This window comes from Podarcis bocagei, assembly GCF_964188305.1.
Source record: "Podarcis bocagei genome assembly, chromosome: 7".
NCBI classification, from domain to species: Eukaryota; Metazoa; Chordata; class Lepidosauria; order Squamata; family Lacertidae; genus Podarcis; species Podarcis bocagei.
This window is the reverse complement of record NC_138132.1, coordinates 58,851,195-58,869,416: the sequence shown is the minus strand read 5'-3', so window position 1 is coordinate 58,869,416 and position 18,222 is coordinate 58,851,195. Positions and strand designations below refer to the sequence as shown.

General features: G+C 39.8%; 1 protein-coding gene across 11 annotated transcripts in view; it reads right to left on the bottom strand.

The window, feature by feature from the left end:
- Window positions 1-18,222, bottom strand: part of CHD9 (chromodomain helicase DNA binding protein 9) — a 66,366-nt gene that overhangs the window by 14,187 nt on the left and 33,957 nt on the right. For all 11 annotated transcript variants that reach the window (XM_081201079.1, XM_081201084.1, XM_081201083.1 and 8 more), the window contains 19 exons: window positions 15,744-15,987; window positions 15,085-15,261; window positions 13,098-13,241; window positions 12,159-12,414; window positions 11,168-11,378; window positions 8,823-9,018; window positions 7,654-7,821; window positions 6,847-7,026; window positions 6,493-6,603; window positions 5,034-5,230; window positions 4,159-4,358; window positions 3,585-3,744; window positions 2,793-2,882; window positions 2,577-2,680; window positions 2,373-2,490; window positions 1,485-1,542; window positions 1,104-1,146; window positions 750-969; window positions 407-609 (listed from right to left, as the gene is read on the bottom strand). In XM_081201079.1, coding sequence (XP_081057205.1) covers window positions 407-609; window positions 750-969; window positions 1,104-1,146; window positions 1,485-1,542; window positions 2,373-2,490; window positions 2,577-2,680; window positions 2,793-2,882; window positions 3,585-3,744; window positions 4,159-4,358; window positions 5,034-5,230; window positions 6,493-6,603; window positions 6,847-7,026; window positions 7,654-7,821; window positions 8,823-9,018; window positions 11,168-11,378; window positions 12,159-12,414; window positions 13,098-13,241; window positions 15,085-15,261; window positions 15,744-15,987 — 3,080 coding nt within the window. The remainder of the gene's footprint in view (window positions 1-406; window positions 610-749; window positions 970-1,103; window positions 1,147-1,484; window positions 1,543-2,372; window positions 2,491-2,576; window positions 2,681-2,792; window positions 2,883-3,584; window positions 3,745-4,158; window positions 4,359-5,033; window positions 5,231-6,492; window positions 6,604-6,846; window positions 7,027-7,653; window positions 7,822-8,822; window positions 9,019-11,167; window positions 11,379-12,158; window positions 12,415-13,097; window positions 13,242-15,084; window positions 15,262-15,743; window positions 15,988-18,222) is intronic.

The following is an 18,222-nucleotide window of genomic DNA, read 5'->3' as shown; positions in this document are numbered from 1 at the left end:
TGGGGGGTTCTTGATAGTTTCAACACCCTCAAAAGTTCAGGGGATAGCTGCTCAGGAGAAGCATTTTCTGTGGCAGTCGCTAAGCTGAAAAATTCCTTATCCACAGACATGTATCTGCTGCCTTCTGCTTGAGGAAATTGTGCTGAGCATTTTGACTACCCAATATATAAATGCAATAAAATACTGTAGTCTGATATATTTTTGTCTAGTCAATATCACTTTATACAATAGAGTTCTGTCTCATAAAGACTGCTATTCTTACATGCTGGGGGAAACTGTTTGTATATATTGTTGCTCCTGCTTCATGCAAAGAACAATTTGGTTTAGCATTTTTCAATAAAAAAGTTGTTGTAGCCTTTGCTGCCTGTTTATTTTTCATAAAGGAAAAAATAAGCAAGTAACCCACCATCTTTTGAAGGCAAGCGGCAGACTCTCCTGCACATGGCCATAAATGCATACAAGTATTTTTCTAAACTCTCATCCGTTTTCTTATGTAGCCTAGCCATGGCTCGAAACTTCGTCCAGTCAAATTGGCCTCTGTCAGGATCAAACACTACACCAAAAGTTGAAACCACTCTGTAGAAATCAGCTTCTTCTCTTCTTGTCCATCTAGATTGAAAAGCAAGAAGAACAATAATTCCAGTTAAGTAACTTTCCTCCAAAAGCACAAAGAATGATTGACTAGAAAGTAGTCAAAAAATTTTTTTGTGATCAGCTTTTTAAACCTGGTAAGTTTAGAATGTACAGACCTTTGTTGTCTTTCAATTTTGGCAGCCATTTTTGGATTTAAAGCAGCTTCTTCATATGGATTCTGCATCACACAGGCCTGGACTGGAAATGCAGGTTGTATCTGTTGGATTTGCCTGTTCTTACTAGTACGCTGATATGCTGTTATTAGGCGGCGCAAGCGTGTAGTTAAGGCAGACTGAGTTGGCCAATAAAGCTTGTCCCCTTCAATCATCTGACCATCTATAATTAAGGAACATAAGAATTTCCTGGTGATTCTGTTTTTCCTCCATAAAAACACAAGTTTGCTCTAATGTAATACAAATAAGAGTATTCACTGTAGTATCTTAAGATCATGAGGTGTTGTTTTTTTTTACCTCCATCTGTTATTATAAGATCCCCCGGTGATGATATATCATCCTAAAAAAGATTTTTTTAATTAAAAAAAAGCAGAATGAACAGAGGCATGATTCAGACACAGCACAAGTCACACATCTTGCAGATGACTGACTACTCTAAGAATAGTAATAGCTCGTCTTAATATGGATTATTTTAACTTCATTTTTAAATTAAGAGGCTCAAAATTTCTCCATAGAAAAAAACTCCCTATAGTTTAATTGAAAAGTTGCCAAGAAACTAATTAAAAAGCTACTGTTTTAACCAATATAAATGTTTATAATCAATGGCAAATATGACAGTCTCATCAACTCTTAAGTTTTGGTGTAACTGAAAAAAAAAGAATACTGACAACACATTACCTCCATGTCATCTTTAAACATTGCTGGGGCTGGTTTATATTCTGGGTCTTCTACATCTCTGAAAAATACACATTCAGCACAGGCTTGTAAAGTATGTGTTTTTTCATACAATTGTTTTAGCTACTGGAAATTTTTAAATTATTTTGCGGAAGAAAAAACTTGCTACAAAGAATATGTATTATGGTTTTAACTATTTGGACATTTTTATTTAAAGTTTTGTTCTATGTATCCTGATAATTATCATCTGGAGGACACTCTAGCCCTCCAGATGTTGCAGGCCTGCAATTCCCATCATGCCTGATCACTGTCCGTACTGGCAGGGGTTCATGGGAGTTGTACAGCAACATGGTTCCTCATCCCAGATTTAACCTTGCAAGTGATAGATAATGGTTCTAATAACCTCAAATTTCTGTACAGTACTGCAGAATCACTGTTGTTACATGTATGTTATGCTCAGAGAAAGGACCATATGGGCATATGAGAGACATACAAAGAATTCTCTCATTTCCATGGCCTGTAAACTCGTGCTAGGCAAAAGTTAGCTTTAGGGGAAAAGAGGGCTCTATGACCCTTTGGGGCTATGACCACATTTGACTGGTTTGGGGTCAAAGCATTTTGTGCATTTATTGTAAAAAAACAACAACAAAGCCTAGTATAACCTTTGGATGCAATCCAGACAACAAAGCATTTAATTTTCCTACTAAATTCAATGGGACTGTAAAATACATTTAACTCTCTCATACTCAATTCAACAAGAAGTAGCTTTCTTTTTACGATTGTTACTGCATTTGAAGTCACCACTAAAAGGGCTTAACTCTGGCTGGTTCTCACCCTTTATCTTGTTTGGAGGGTGATTCACTTTAAATAGTGTTTTTTAAAAAATCATACCCATCAATATAGTCATTGGCTCTCTGTTCTGCAGCGACTGCCTTGTCATCAGGTTTTCCCACTCTTTCCAAGAAGCAGAGAGCTGCATCTGCTCTAATTGTGTTGTACTTCTCATAACCTGAGAAACAGATATTTATTAATATTATTTCAAAAGACAAGCAACGTGTATGTGATAAAGAAACAAGTAGTATCCCTATCACTTACCATGTTTAAAAACTCCTATTAAGAGAGATTTATCTGCTTCTGTATCCCACCATTCCGCTGGCACTTCAGAATGATCTGGCTCAGGGACCCAAATATCAATTTCACTGAAATAGTTACCCAGAAAGCTGGTGTTAAGTCAACTCAATTAAAGAATTCTGAGAAACAACTTTATTTACGGTTAAGGAGAAAAGAGGAAAGAGCCTCAACATGGTGTACCTGGCTTCAACTCCATCAAAAACTTTTGAGCACTCATTACCAATGACTTCTTGCTTCAAGTAATACAACATTCTAACCCGAAGTAAGACCCTAAACATAAACACACAGAAGACAATTAATTCTTCAGCCCCGGGCAGAGTGTATTTTAGTTCAACAAGCTACTATTTTGAAATATATAGGAATCATGCTCAGCATTATTATCAACAAATTTAAGACAAAACCTTAAATTTTCCAAGTGCATTTTGAGGCCAATTTCATCACTCCACACACCTGTAACATTTTAATGGTTAGGAGTCCGTAAAAGTAGTCCCCCGCACCTTCTCCATACCTAATGACCTTGATGCTTTGGGCCTAATGCTTAGTCTCAGCTAACTAAGGGCTTGCAGCAGCATGTTTGCTGCCAACAGTTTCTGGCAACATGAGAACAATTCGTATGCACATCTGTCAGGCCCAAACAATTTGTGATTTGGAGGAAGGCAAAGGAGGGTGACATTCTCTGCAAATCCCACACAATTTTTTTGTTTTGCAGGAGTAGGGAGAGTTCCTGCCAAAATGTACAGGTTCTCTCCTACTGTCTGCTCCTCCCTTCCAACTTTTGGCATCTGCACAAGGTGTAACCACTGTGCAAATATAGAGACTAGTTTACAACATGGCTACTACAATTATGCTAATTTTGTAATCCATAGCACCTCACTTGTTAACATTAATAAAGATTATTAGCATTTAGTATGAAGGTTTTACTTGTACATCAAGGAGACAAACTTTAAATCATGTGTTTATATTGCTACTTACTTGTTGCAATGGTGTTTTATGTGTTTTTTATATCCATCATCTTGCAACAAATGCTCTGGATTATACTTTCGAAGCCATTCTGCTTTATGAATATCAAAAGTGCTGGCCTGAGTTTTAACTTTTTTTCCTTTTCGGCCCCTGGGGACAGGAGCTGACAAACCTATGCAACATAGGAAAATACAATGTAACAACTGCATGGTATGACAGAACTTCCTTGTTTCAGGAAGACAGAGAATACTATCTGTTTTCCCTTAACATTGCAAGTGTAGATAATTCAAACAGTAATGCTAAACGACAAAAGAGGGTAGACCTGCATGTAATAAAATACCATGATTACTCTCAATGTTCCCCAAGGTTTCAGATGGAGTGGGTCATTTAACCCTTCCCATACATTAGTGCATTCAAAATGGTCTCCACCAGCTGTTTTTCTCCCCAAAGCCACAAAATAGAAGAATACATGCATTTGTATTTTCCCCCATTTTATTTCACAAGGTGTATCATCCTTCAGTACTTTTGAGGAGTCTTTAATTTCATCACAAGCATGTCAAAAAATAGTCCTCTTACAGATTCTTACCTAGGTGATTCTGTAGCTCTCGAGTTTGCCCATCCTCCGTTGGTGTAATAAGGTCCCATATAAAACTTTTTATTTTTTCATCTCCTCTGTAATGGACAAGGCAATATGCTAGAAGGGCTCGGCAGATTATCTCTACATCCTGTTCGTTTAATTGTCTCTTGAATCGCCCATGTGATAAAATCTCTCTCCAACGGCCCCACCTGTTTAGAGTTTAACACTGGAGTTTAACATTTTAAACAAAAATGGCATCTTTAAGACTACTTGTAGAATATTTTGCTGCAAAGTGTTAAGAGGTAAAAATATATTTTATATTTCTAATGCATTAACAATTTCCCCTTTTGTGTTGCTTTGAGAATCTAAGGTTTTCTCCCCTTATCATCCTGCAAGCTAATAGGGAAAGCCACTAGTTTTATGCAAATCTGTGAGTCTGTGAGCATTAGTTTGGTCCCTCACAGGTTTTTCTGTATCTATAAAATATTTAAAAATATCCACAGGGAGATTTTCTCTTTGCTATTATAACTAATATTCTATTACACATAGATTATGGCACATTTTGTTACTACAGTTCTTTATGAGAAGAACTATAGTAACATTATATGTGTGTGTTTTACATGACTGCAATAGAAAAAGCAACATGGCCTGATCCTAAGGTCTGCTGATCAATAAGTAAGCACTTTGGTCATTATGTCTATTGCCACAAAATACTACATTGTAACTGTACTGCAGCATCACTACTAAACTGCTGGAATCTGGTACAATAGCAAGTGTAAAGTAGGACACCATCCATACAGAAAATGAAATTTAAGAAATAATAATTATTTTATTATTTATATTTTTGTCTCTCTTTACACCAAAGAAACAAAAAACATTTTTACCCATAAACTAGCAAGTTTTTTTCCACCCTAAAACATTCTGTTCTTCCATATCCATTGGAGCGGTCACAAGGCCTCCGAAGTTTTGGTTTATCATCCCCTTCGCTTTCAATGTCAGATAGCTCAGCAAGTTCATCCTTTGTAGAACTGAAAGGCCTTGTTTGCTTCCTAATTCTAGGAGTGTCAATAACCAAGCTATTCTGTAAAATGTAACAATATTCTGAGTCAACAGAAGTGAGCATTTTCAAAATACAAAATGATAAAATTCATCAAAACATCCTTGTCTGATATTTTATTTATTATTTTACTTGTTTTTATAAATTTTGCAATCAGCTTTTCATTTTAAAATAATCCAAACGCAAGATTTTAAAACACAACAAATCTTAGCATCTATCTCCCAATAAACGGTAAGAGAGAAAATAAGCATGTACACTGACAAATAACCATTTACATAGTGCAGTATCAGAGATTCAATTAAGCCTGGGTGAATAAGTAGGTCTTCGCTAGGTGTCTAGAGCTTGTAAGACATGGTTCAACCATATTTGAGGGGCAAGACAGTTCCACAATCAGAGTGTCTATCGAGAATATCCTCTCTGAGGCTGCCCTATATCAAATTCCTGGCAAATGTGAGACTGTCAAGAGGGTGTCCTCACTACATCAAACATAATTATACTGAGAGAAGACCCACTAAAATTAATCAACCAACATTAACCATGTCCATTAATTTCAATGGATCTATTCTGAGTAGAACTAATACTGGCTTCACCGACTATATCAACAAAAGCTTGTTGAACTGTAAGTATGGTAGCATTTCAAGAAAACTACGAACACTCAAATACAGCATAGGATGATAGGACATTCCTGATTCATGATCAGAATAGTCAATCATTGCTGAGTTAGAGAGAACATTTCTGTCGCTTCCCACTCCCAATTCTATGAATTGGTAAGGAAACATCCAGCAATGATCAGGTAGACAGGACACATTACTGCACTTTTCAAAAATATTTTCTCTCAAGTAATGAAAAGTACACTTAAAGCTCATGACACAACATGAAAATCTCTGCCCCAGAATACAAAAACAGATATTTTAAATTTAGTACACAATTTGTATCCTTTTGGTAATGAAGCTTTCATAGATCAAGTTTGTGGTCTATTTAAACATACGTTTTCCTTTCGACACAATCTAGTTCCAGATACCTCCAAGGATCAACAGAAGGCAAGTTTGATGGGGGGGGGGATTAGTTCTTCGAGTAAACAAAATACTAAGCATAGGTCTACATATACTATTTTAGTGGAGGAAATGTTTTCAGTTAGGATACTGCCATCCAAAGAACTTAACTTAGCTGTCCAATAGTGATTTGATCCAAACTGCTACAATAAGCCTCAACTTAAAAAGCAAACAAAGTGAACAGGACAATTAAAAGAACACTCAAGCCTAAATGAATGAATGAATCATACTTACTCTACCACTGATGGTGTCTATGTCTATTTCTGCTTTTTTGGCCCACTTCTGCCAGAAGTTTGGATCATCTAATGAAATATCTGTCCTATTTCCAGACGCAACAAAGCTAGCCTGTAACAGCACAATATAAAGTGTCACCAGTATATTTGTTCAGTTTCAAGTATCACAGACTAGGTACCACATGCTCTCAAGGAAGGAAAAACACCAGCTACATTCAAGTGAAGCCTACCAATTAGGTATTTTAACATAAGAGTTAAGTCAGTCACAATCTGTTAACTTCTAAGAGGACTGTTCTGGATGCTTATACTTTTCTCTGTGTTCTGTAAAAAGGACACCAGAAGAGCTTGTAACTACCTTAGCAAATGTGGAGCCCCTTCCTTCAGATTCAATTGTAATTGTTTTTGTGCGACGCTGCAAGATTTGATCAATATCTTCTTCACAGAATTTAGAACCTTCATCCTCTTCATCCATAATGGCACCATATGCACCTCTTCGAAGCAAATCCTCAATTTCTTTTTTAGAAAGTTGTTGAATCTATGTAAAAGAGAAACTGGTAAGTCTTATGCTATTAATGCAGCTGGATACATAAAAATGCTCAATTAAAATGATAATATGGAATAATATAATTGTTATATTTTGAAATAGTTCCACTGGATATCTAAAAAATAGTTTTACAGTAAATATTGCCTGTTACTGACAGAAACTGGTTGTCCTTTCCAAGGTATGTAACTACAGCCAATACATAATTACTTTATGTGTATTATTTTTGTTATCTTTTAAAAAGTCTCTTACAGTATCAAAATCCTATTATTGTATACACAGTAAACTATCTCAAGGATTCCCAACCTATTACTTTGCCTATCTGTTCCTTAAGATCATCCATCCAACAACAGAGTCTAAAGTCTCAAACAATAGAATTCTCTCTCCAACATGGCCAATCTTTGGTGATATATTGGTTAGAAAAGCAACAGGACTTTATGTGGGGGTAATAGAAAAGCAGAGAGCTAGGAAGTGGTGCAAAGCTTTAAGATCTCATTCAGACTAAGCTTTGAACTGTTCCCCTATTCTCTTGAGTAAATGATACAGTTACAAAAATAAAAACCCATTTCAAATTCCTATTTTTTTTGGGAGGAGAGGAAAGAGGGGGAAATGGGTACATACACCACCAACACTATTTTCTCTTCCACTCATGCTCTGTAAGACAGCCTTATCCAGGCCAAGCTTCAGACTTGCTCTGTCAAACATCTCTCTTTCGTAAGAGTTCCGAGTTATTAGTCGGTAGACCTTCACTGCTTTGTTCTGACCAATCCTATGACAACGAGCTTGGGCCTAAGAAAAAGGTACATGAATCCATTGGACACATGGTCAAGTAGAAATGTAATATAATGATATATTATTACTTAAATATAAAATTACTTAAATAGACATTGTTAAAACAAAATACAATTAAACTGAAGCTGTAAATGAAAACAATAAAATATAAAATTAAGGTCAATACAAACGGACTTTAGCTTTGTGTATTATAGAATATTTCTCTACCTTGTATGACAGGGATTCACAAGTTTGCTCCCCGTGGCAAGTGCTCAGATAGTGTCTGACTAGTTTGGCATGGCTCAAGTTTCCTCTGAAACCTGGAGCTACAGAGGAGGTGGGACGATCCATCTGAACCACATTCTAAAGTTCAGAGAAAGCCTAGGACCTGTTTCAGCTTGGACTTTTCAGGAGTCTGGAGCACCTAACAACCAGAGAAAAGCCCTCACAATGCCATCTATACCTTGCAGCTTGGAACTGGAAGCTTCTTTTGTCTCTGATGTTGCTGGGTATTTGAAGAATCCAGCAAGTGCAGAGACAAGACCAAAAACGTCTGACTCCTTATGACTAGCTCAGACCTAGAGGGGGAAACAGCTTGTTTTCACATTGCACAGAGTCCTCCACTCTCTTTCCCAACATAAAGCATGGACTTGGAAAAGTGAGAAAGAGATTTCCTCTTATCTCCAATTTGTGTTTTAGAGGCACAATGTCAAGTTCAGGACAAGACTCCCTTCCTTGAAGAAGATATATGGTACTGGCAGCCAACAAGGGCTGCCTAGATCCTGCTGGATAGATGGTTTGCTTAAATATATTTAACAGTACACACAATGGCCTGAACCCACTGCAGATTTAAGAATGTCTCTCCTCATATGACCTAGCTAGTTAGCAAGCACCTGCAAGCAATCCTGCTTGTTCATACTTGCTCTCTCTTTGTGGATCAGATGAAGTAGGTTCATTTGTAGGTGTTTCTTAGGTATTTAGCCCTATGGCAGAAGGCTAAACTGCTCAAATATATTTACCTGCAAATCATTTTGAGGATTCCAGTCAGAATCAAAAATTATGCAAGTATCCGCTGCAGTTAAATTAATGCCCAATCCACCAGCTCTGGTACAGAGAAGGAAAACAAACCGATCAGAGTCTGGCTTGCTAAATCGATCAATGGCAGCCTGACGTAAGTTCCCTCTTACTCTTCCATCAATTCGCTCATACAGGTACCTTTGAAGTGCAAAAAAAAGGGCTATTAAAGAAAGGCAGGCTGTAATTGCAAACCAGAATACAAGTATAACCATGCACTTCTGAATACTACTATCCTACTGTCCTAATCAAATGAGCCTACACTGCAAGCAGATGCTGTAAATTTTTTGGTCAGGTTTTTTATTACACACCATCTTGAAAGTGTGTTAAAATGCATCCAGTCCATATTCAGGTGAACCAGTAAAACATAACAATGTTCTTTTCACTCCTCAGATACTTTGAATGATAGAATTCTTAACAAGTATGTGAAATTCCATCCCCATAAGCATTCAACAATAATTTTCTTGGGGCATTTAATATATATTCACATATACCATATTGTATAAGATTAGGGGTTTTTAACCAAAAAATTAGGTTTAAAATTGGGTATCGTCTTATACACAGGTAGTGCTGAGTGGTGTTTTCTTAATTTGGAGTCCCCCAAAATAGGGGGCGTCTTATACATGAGGGCATCTTATACACAGAAAAATACGGTATTTTCATTATAGAAACTTGAAAAACTTTATTTATTCAGATATCATAAGATAAGAACATCAAGGCATTGGAGCCTCCTGGAAGGAACTTGATCGTCCCTTTGCCAATAGATAAAGAAGCCATAGTCGGGGGGGGGGGGAGGTTAGCTTGAAGCAAATCTTTGTTTGTCCTGCTCCAGATGAGGACCTAAAGAGGTCATCCAAACAAGCTGCCTTGAAAGAAGTGTTTGTTGAAAATTCAATGGCCTAAGGTAAGCCTAAAGTTCAGTCATGGCTGCATTTGGTAGTGTTCCCAATTATAATTGCCTTGGTGGAGGATTCCATCCTGAACCTATGTTATATACTTGTTTTCATATTTCAAATCCAGAATTTAATTTCCATCCTTTCCTGAAGACAATGAAGAACACAGAGCAGAGAGCGGTTAATTTCTTTTCTGGGGAACTGGATCTCTGTTCCCTATTTCTAATAAGTAGTGAATAGTCTGCTAAATAATAGTTTTTCAGTAGACTTCAAGGCTCAGAACTGGGGGACAGAAACAGAAATTCTATGACTAGGCTGTTTTAAATGGTATTATGTTCCTAGGTATCCTTGGCCAAGACCGCCCAAGTAAGAAAAAAGAACCAGAGGAGGCCTTGAGTCAGAACTGTTCTCTGATCCCTCTGCATATGGGGGCTAGGTTAGGTCTGGTGGAGGAAATCTGGGACATGTCATTAAATTGTGGAGTCTGAACCACACTGACTTGGAAGTTCTGAAATTCTCTACGATGAAAGGAACCTCTGCTGGAGCAGAGGTTATTTTTAGCTCCTTTCTTATGAGAAGCTGACATAACATTCTGTTTATATTTGTTTTCTATATAAAATAAAAATCAGGTAATTATACATGTTATCTAATACATAACCTTATGGCTCTGTTGTGCTGGTGCCTTGGGGTATAGCAGGGACAGTGCTCCAATTGGAGTAGCCTCTACCAAAGGTGTCATGGGTTTTGAAGAAGCACAAACTCAGGACAAAAAGGAGAAGCGAGCTAAGAGGAAGGCAAATCCTCACTGTGATCAACTCCTGCCTGGAAACCTATGTCCCCACTGTGAAAGGACATGAGGATCCAGAATAGGCCTCCACAGTCACTTATGGATACACCATTAATACCATATTCATGGAAGACAATCTTATTTGGCTACGAGTGCTCGCCAAAGAAGGAAGAGCAGGGATAGGCATCCTACAACTGAAAGGATTGCATATGGTCCTTGGCCTAATTTGATGCAGGGGAGAAGCATCTGATGGAAGAGAAGGAAAAAATACGCTGCTCCTGGCAGCCCACTCAAAGAGAGGGTGTCAGAAAATGGGAGAAAGGCAGAAAGGTAGCCCTGCTCATTTTTGGCTCTGGTTCCAGCCACCATAGACATATGGTTCCCAACAGATTAGTCCCACATGGCCATCAACAGGAAAAAAGGTTTCCCTCTCCTGCTGTGCAAGATCAGGCCAGAAACTGTAGTGCAAGGAAGTGCATGGCTAGTAATTTAAAAGCAAATTATCACTTGATATCTCAGTACAATGACTCAAAGATGAATGAACCAAGTCCATTCAAAACTGTTTAATATACCATTAGTATGGCTATTTGCACTATGAATAGTATCATACCTTTTATGTATCAGATAATCTTCAAGGATATCAAGACAGCGAACCATCTGAGAGAAAATAAGCACCTTATGGCCCCCTGCTTTCATTTTTGGAAGAAGTTTGTCAATGAGGACCAGTTTTCCAGCAGACTGGATCATTGCTTGCAGGTGGAAATCAGGAGCAGTTGGATTATAGGTCTCCCTAAACTCTCCTAAGATTTTTTCCTCAGCACCTGTCACATAAAGTAGGTATGATTTGATTCTTCTAAAAGGTATTGACATTTTCATATAGCTTTGATACAAAGTGCACATCATAATACTGTGAGTGCATACGCTATGTATTTCATAACAGTATTTATGATCACATTGTTTTTCATTTTTCAGTCCCCATCCATTGACACTGATCACAGCAACAATTGATCCTCATTGTGGCTATTTACATTTCACCGTCAAAACTATAGCATATGCAACTAAATTCAAAAGCACTTATACACAATTTTTAAAAATACAAAGAAGTTCCTCTGTTCCTCCAGTAAAATATGATACAACAGATTAATAATTGAATTGTTATTATTGTTCTAATTATAATTTGTATACCGCCCTATACCTGCAGGTCTCAGGGCAGTTCACTATGGCCACCCTTATAGCACTCATCCTAATTTAGGGTTACCATATGTCCGGAATTTCCTGGACATATCTGGAATATTGCATTCAAAAGCAGTGTTCAGGCAGAAATCACTAAAATGCCTGGGAAAATCTGGACATATGGCAACCCATGTCGGCAGTGTTGTTTTTAGCAATTTTCCTTAAAAATAGCTCTAATTTTATTTTTTGGGAAAATTTGCCAATGAAGTTCAACCACTGTCAAAAAAAAAAAGGCTCAACAGAGAAGTCTGGATTTTCACTGTTTGATATATGGCAACCGTATCCAAATTATAACTCCAAGGGAAGCATTATTTTACATCACAAGAAAAATGCCTAAAGGAAGTAAAATTTAACATTTTTACATTTACCTTTGATAAGATATGGATGATTGCAGCATTTCCTGAGTTCCATCATAGTGTTAACCAAGTTGGGTACATTGGCTTGGCCTGCACCTTTTGACAAAAATGCAAAGTTTTTCTCTAAAATAGCTCGATAATATTTCTTCTGGATATTCGTTAATTCCACTTCAATAATAGTTTCTTGCTTTGGTGCCAGCTTCTTCTCTACATCTTCTTTCAGTCTTCTCAGCATCATTGGTTTCAGTATAGCTTGCAACTTTTGCACCTACATAAAGTAAAAATTAGCTGAAACCCTATATAAATTGCTACATTTCATAAGCTTATAAAGGGAGTGAAAATCATTACAGTGGTACCTCAGGTTAAGCACTTAATTCGTTCCAGAGGTCCGTACTTAACCTGAATGTACATAATGTATGTATAGATTCAAATTCATATTATTTCTGCATATTTTCTTGCAGCCACCATGAATTGTAGCAATACTATGGCTGATCACAACATTTTCAATTTACTTATCATTAGTTCAAATAGTAATAAAGATGGGAGAGGTGGATTTACTGTTATGGTTGAGGTGATAGTCATTACCGGACAAACAGCCCATTAAATTCTAATTTTTGAATGTATTCTGGTTCATACATCACAACAAACCATACCAATGTGCTTCCCCACTGTTGTATGTGTCACTGTCCAGCTGCTCCCCTAACATATTACCCCCGCCCATGTTCCATCCAAACCTAGAGCATGGAACAAACGACATTCTGGAGTTGTGACCCAACAAATCATACTATGGCTTGTTTGAGTCATTAGCGGGGAGAGAAGCTGTGCATGCATGCACGCAAAAAGGGCAAGGCACATTCATGATTAAACCAAGATTTAAGACAAAGTATTACTTACTGTGACATGTGAACAAGGCCTGTGTGTGAATGTAACATATTAAAAAGTTTTAAGTACCTGCTCCTCTGTTTTAAGGTCTCCAAACTCTTGCATGAATGTCGATTCTGCTGGGAAGCGCAAAGGTTCAAGGAAGTGAAGAAGGCTGAAAAGTTCTTCTACTGTGTTTTGCAGTGGTGTGCCTGTCAATAGCACCTTGTGCTCCTATAGAAGATGCACATTTTGCATGATTGTCTAAAATATAGCTGGGTATGTTATGCACAATCTTGAATCTTTGAGAGGAAATATACAGACAATAAAGGTAAAGGGACCCCTGACCATTAGGTCCAGTCGTGACCAACTCTGGGGTTGCGGCGCTCATCTCGCTTTATCGGCCGAGGGAGCCAGCATACAGCTTCCGGGTCATGTGGCCAGCCTGACAAAGCTGCTTCTGGCGAACCAGAGTAGCGCACAGAAAAGCCGTTTACCTTCCCGCCGGAGCGGTATCTATTTATCTACTTGCACTTTGATGTGCTTTCGAACTGCTAGGTTGGCAGGAGCAGTGACCGAGCAATGGGAGCTCACCCCGTTGCAGGGATTCGAACTGCCGACCTTCTGTTCAGCAAGTCCTAGGCTCTGTGGTTTAACCCACAGCGCCATCTGCGTCCCTCATACAGACAATACACATATGCTAATTTATAAATAAAATAATCTATGATAAACAAGCATTGTAATAACTTTTCTGCCTTTAATACATTACATCATTTATAAAGAATGTAAGGACTGCTGGTGAAACTGTGGACAAGTCAGAGCTGTTTTCATGCATTGTGGATTTTAATGAATATCTTAATATTAGTAAGCTGTTACAATATTCTATTTCTTTTGACCCCAAAATAGAACTATTATCTAAAGCATGCAGTACAAAGGAAAAATAATAACACATACACACTAAGCTTTCTTTACATTACAGTATTTGAATTAGATCATTATGGAAAGGGATTCTTGTCTGTCACACACTGTAAATAATTTTGTTATTTTCTAAATGTCTTCCATTCTCCCTCAAATTGTTTGGTCCAATATTTTCCTGCTTCACCCAGAAAATCTATGGGTGGGAGTCACCTAACAAATCTAGTCAGTGGAAGCCTTGAACAAGGACTTCTCCTTGTGCAGCAAGGCTTTCCTCGGTTCTCCCCACCCCCACCCCCCACAATTGGCAGCAGCGGTGGGGAGAATCTCCAGAGCAGTGCACAGGAGGAGATGGGGAGTCATTTTGTGTGGCAAACTTAGATGCCTTTGCAGGCAGAATGATGTGAAGAGTGTGGCACTGAATTCCACCCTACGTAATTTTATTCAAAACCTGTAAACTACGTAATTTAATCAACCATTCTTTTAAACTGAAGTATTTCTCCCTGCCCCTGGTACTTAGTGTAGAGAAGATGCACTGTCAATATTATACCAAAAATATGGATTCTTTTTAGCATGTAGGTATATGTATTTTAAGACTGTGCACATTTTATAAATTGCTTTGAAATTTTACTGTTATAAGGAATTTTCAAACTTTCAGGGATTTAATGCTTGGAACCGAATTTCACATTTTAAAAATAGTAGATGATCTAGTGAAAATATGGTATGTTATTGTAAGTGTGATTATTTTATGAAATAATTTTTATTTATATTTTTCAGCAATACAAATTACATTTTAAAAAAGACATTTACATCATAGTGCAATAAGGCATGTGTTAAGAATTCAAACAATAAAACAAATGACATGCTATATACAAGGTAGATAGCTTGAAGGGTTTATAGTGCTGGAGAAACTAACTTGTATTTGCAAACACATGATTTCATGCCCAGTCATTAGCCTCTAATGATTACAGTCATGCAGAAACAGAGTAGTAAAACAACATTAACATTGTGCAAGTAGGAGCATACAACTCCCTGATTTAGAAGTATAAAATATTTATACATCTTTTGAAGGTCAAGCAGTTGGACAAACTATTGAGAACTTGGCCTCCATAAGCCCTACAGATTTAAGGGCTATATATGCAAATGAAAAGTAAACACTCACAAGATTCATGAGTTTGAGCCCCTCTAGAAGTTTGCAGTTTTTATTCTTCAATCTGTGTGCTTCATCAATAATAACACAGCGCCATTCAATGGCATTGAGTTCTGGACAGCCACCAAGAATCATTTCAAATGTGGTAATGATAGCCTGGAACTTGTATGTACCTCTAATGATGCGACCCTAGGAAGAGTGAACGAACAGAACACAATATATGATATTATCTAGAACCTTTCCATTGCTTCTGGAGGGGGAAATTGTGCTTGCATATCTGGGATGTTCTTTAACATGTGGGGGAAAGCTGGGTGTCCAAGCCTAAATGAAACCTAAAAAAGAAGAAGCCAAAGCTGCACATTCTGAAACAATATATAATGAACAAGCGAAATAATAATTGAAAGGGTGAATACAAGGCCACAATTATCTCCACCCATGCACAGCCACCATAATGGCAGTCTCAGGTTGCCAAATTTCCATCCACATATTTTGCTATGACAGGATATACAGAAACAGAATAATTTTATGCCTACATATACTACTGACATTTTTAGTGCATTAAGTTGAGGGTCTAAACAGACTCTCAATTACATAAATCACAAAAATAAATGATAACGCTATGTACAGAAATCAAACTGGTTTACTAGCTATAAGACAAAATAGAAGGTTACCTGTGAATCTCTGAAATACATCTCATACTGCTGTATCATCTGCCTGCTAACCATACTCCCATGATATACCACAACATTAAGATCAGTCCATGTGCGGAACTCTCTTTCCCAGTTGGCTATGGTGGAAAGTGGAGCTATGATCAAGAAAGGCCCTCTTATACCAGTCCGGAGGATTTCATACAGGAATGTTATTGACTGGATGGTTTTGCCAAGACCCATTTCATCTGCTAAAATGCAGTTTTGTCTGAAAACACAAGAACATTGTTAGCAGGGCTAGAAGAACACACATTTAGGATGGCTGTCAATGTTTAAGTACAGTGGTACCCCGCAAGACGAATGCCTCGCAAGACGGAAAACCCGCAAGACGAAAGGGTTTTCTGTTTTGGAGGCGCTTCGCAAGACGAATTTCCCTATGGGCTTGCATCGCAAGACGAAAGCCCATAGGGAAATGCTGGCGGTCGGGAGCAAAGACTTTCGCCCACAGCCGGCCTTCAGAAGAGGACCTCTTCTGAAGGCCTGCGGGGGGCAAAAGTCTTTGCTCCCCCCGCCTGCCTTCCCCCCCGCCTGCCCCGGGCAATCTTAAAATGCTGGCGGGCGGGAGCAAAGCGTTCGCTGCCGACCCCCAGCATTTTAAAATCTCCAAGGGACAGCAGAGAAGTCTCTGTCCCGGGGAGATTTTAAAATGCTGGGGGTCGGGAGTGTTCGCTGCCGACCCCCAGCATTTTAAAACGCTGTTCCGAAGCGGGGGGCGGGAACATCTGCCCCAGCCGCCCCACTTCGGAACGATGTTCCGAAGGGGGGAGGGGGGGCGGGAACAGCTGCCCCAGCCGCGCCACTTCGGAACGATGTTCCGAAGGGGGGAGGGGGGGCGGGAACAGCTGCCCCAGCCGCCCCACTTCGGAACGATGTTCCGAAGGGGGGAGGGGGGGCGGGAACAGCTGCCCCATCCGCCCCACTTCGGAACGATGTTCCGAAGGGGGGAGGTGGGGCGGGAACAGCTGCCCCATCCGCCCCACTTCGGAACGATGTTCCGAAGGGGGGAGGTGGGGCGGGAACAGCTGCCCCATCCGCCCCACTTCAGAACGATGTTCCGAAGGGGGGAGGGGGGCGGGAACAGCTGCCCCAGCCGCCCCACTTCGGAACGATGTTCCGAAGGGGGGAGGTGGGGCGCGAACAGCTGCCCCAGCCGCCCCACTTCGGAACGATGTTCCGAAGGGGGGAGGGGGGGCGGGAACATCTGCCCCATCCGCCCCACTTCGGAACGATGTTCCGAAGGGGGGAGGGGGGGCGGGAACAGCTGCCCCATCCGCCCCACTTCGGAACGATGTTCCGAAGAGGGGAGGTGGGGCGGGAACAGCTGCCCCATCCGCCCCACTTCGGAACGCTGTTCCGAAGTGGGGAGGTGGGGCGGGAACAGCTGCCCCAGCCGCCCCACTTCGGAACGATGTTCCGAAGGGGGGAGGGGGGCGGGAACAGCTGCCCCAGCTGCCGGGCTTCGTAGCGCTGCTGCGAAGCCGGGCGGGGGGGTGGGAACACCTTCTGAAGGCGGGCAGGGGGCAAAAGTCTTTGCTCCCCCCTGCCTGCCTTCCCAGGGGCTTTTAAATCGCCCCGGACAGCGGAGAAGTCCTCCGCTGTCCGGGGCGATTTTAAAATGCCGCCCGCCAGCATTTTAAGATCGCCCGGACAGCGGAGAAGTCCTCCGCTGTCCCAAGGTTTTTTAAAATGCTGGGGGTGGTAAGAAAAGCCCTTGTCCCCCCCCCCCCAGCCTTCAGAAGAGGTCCGGGGACAGACTGTCCCCGGACCTGGTCTGAAGGTGGTTTCCCTAGGAACGCATTAATTGATTTTCAATGCATTCCTATGGGAAACCGTGCATCGCAAGACGAAAAACCCGCAAGACGAAGAGAATTGCGGAACGAATTAATTTCGTCTTGCGAGGCACCACTGTATAAGAAAGATTTGAAGCATCTCTTTGCATTGTTTCCCAGGGCAAAGAATGAGTAGTGATTTAGCACCTGATTCCTTGAATTTTGTATGCTCCCTATAGGTACCGTATTTCTGCATGGTAATAGATTAACTATTGTCTTACTCTTATCTCTCTTCCACATCTATTATTATTGTGTTATTGAGCTTCCAGCAGAAAAGACTTGTCTTCACTTAAAAACAATACCATTGCATTTTTTATTTTTTTAAAAATGTAGATCTGTTCATGTTCCTCTTTCTTCTCTGTCATTTTTCTTTGCTTGTTGTTTTTTAGATTGTAAGCCTGTGCAGTGGGGACTGTCTTTTTAAACTGACTGTATGTAAGCCACTATGGGAGCCCTTTTTAGCTGTAGAGTGGGGTACATATGCTCCAAGTCACAAGTAAAGAAGAAGAAGAAGAAGAGTTTGGATTTGATATCCCGCCTTTCACTCCCTTTAAGGAGTCTCAAAGCGGCTAACATTCTCCTTTCCCTTCCTCCCCCACAACAAACACTCTGTG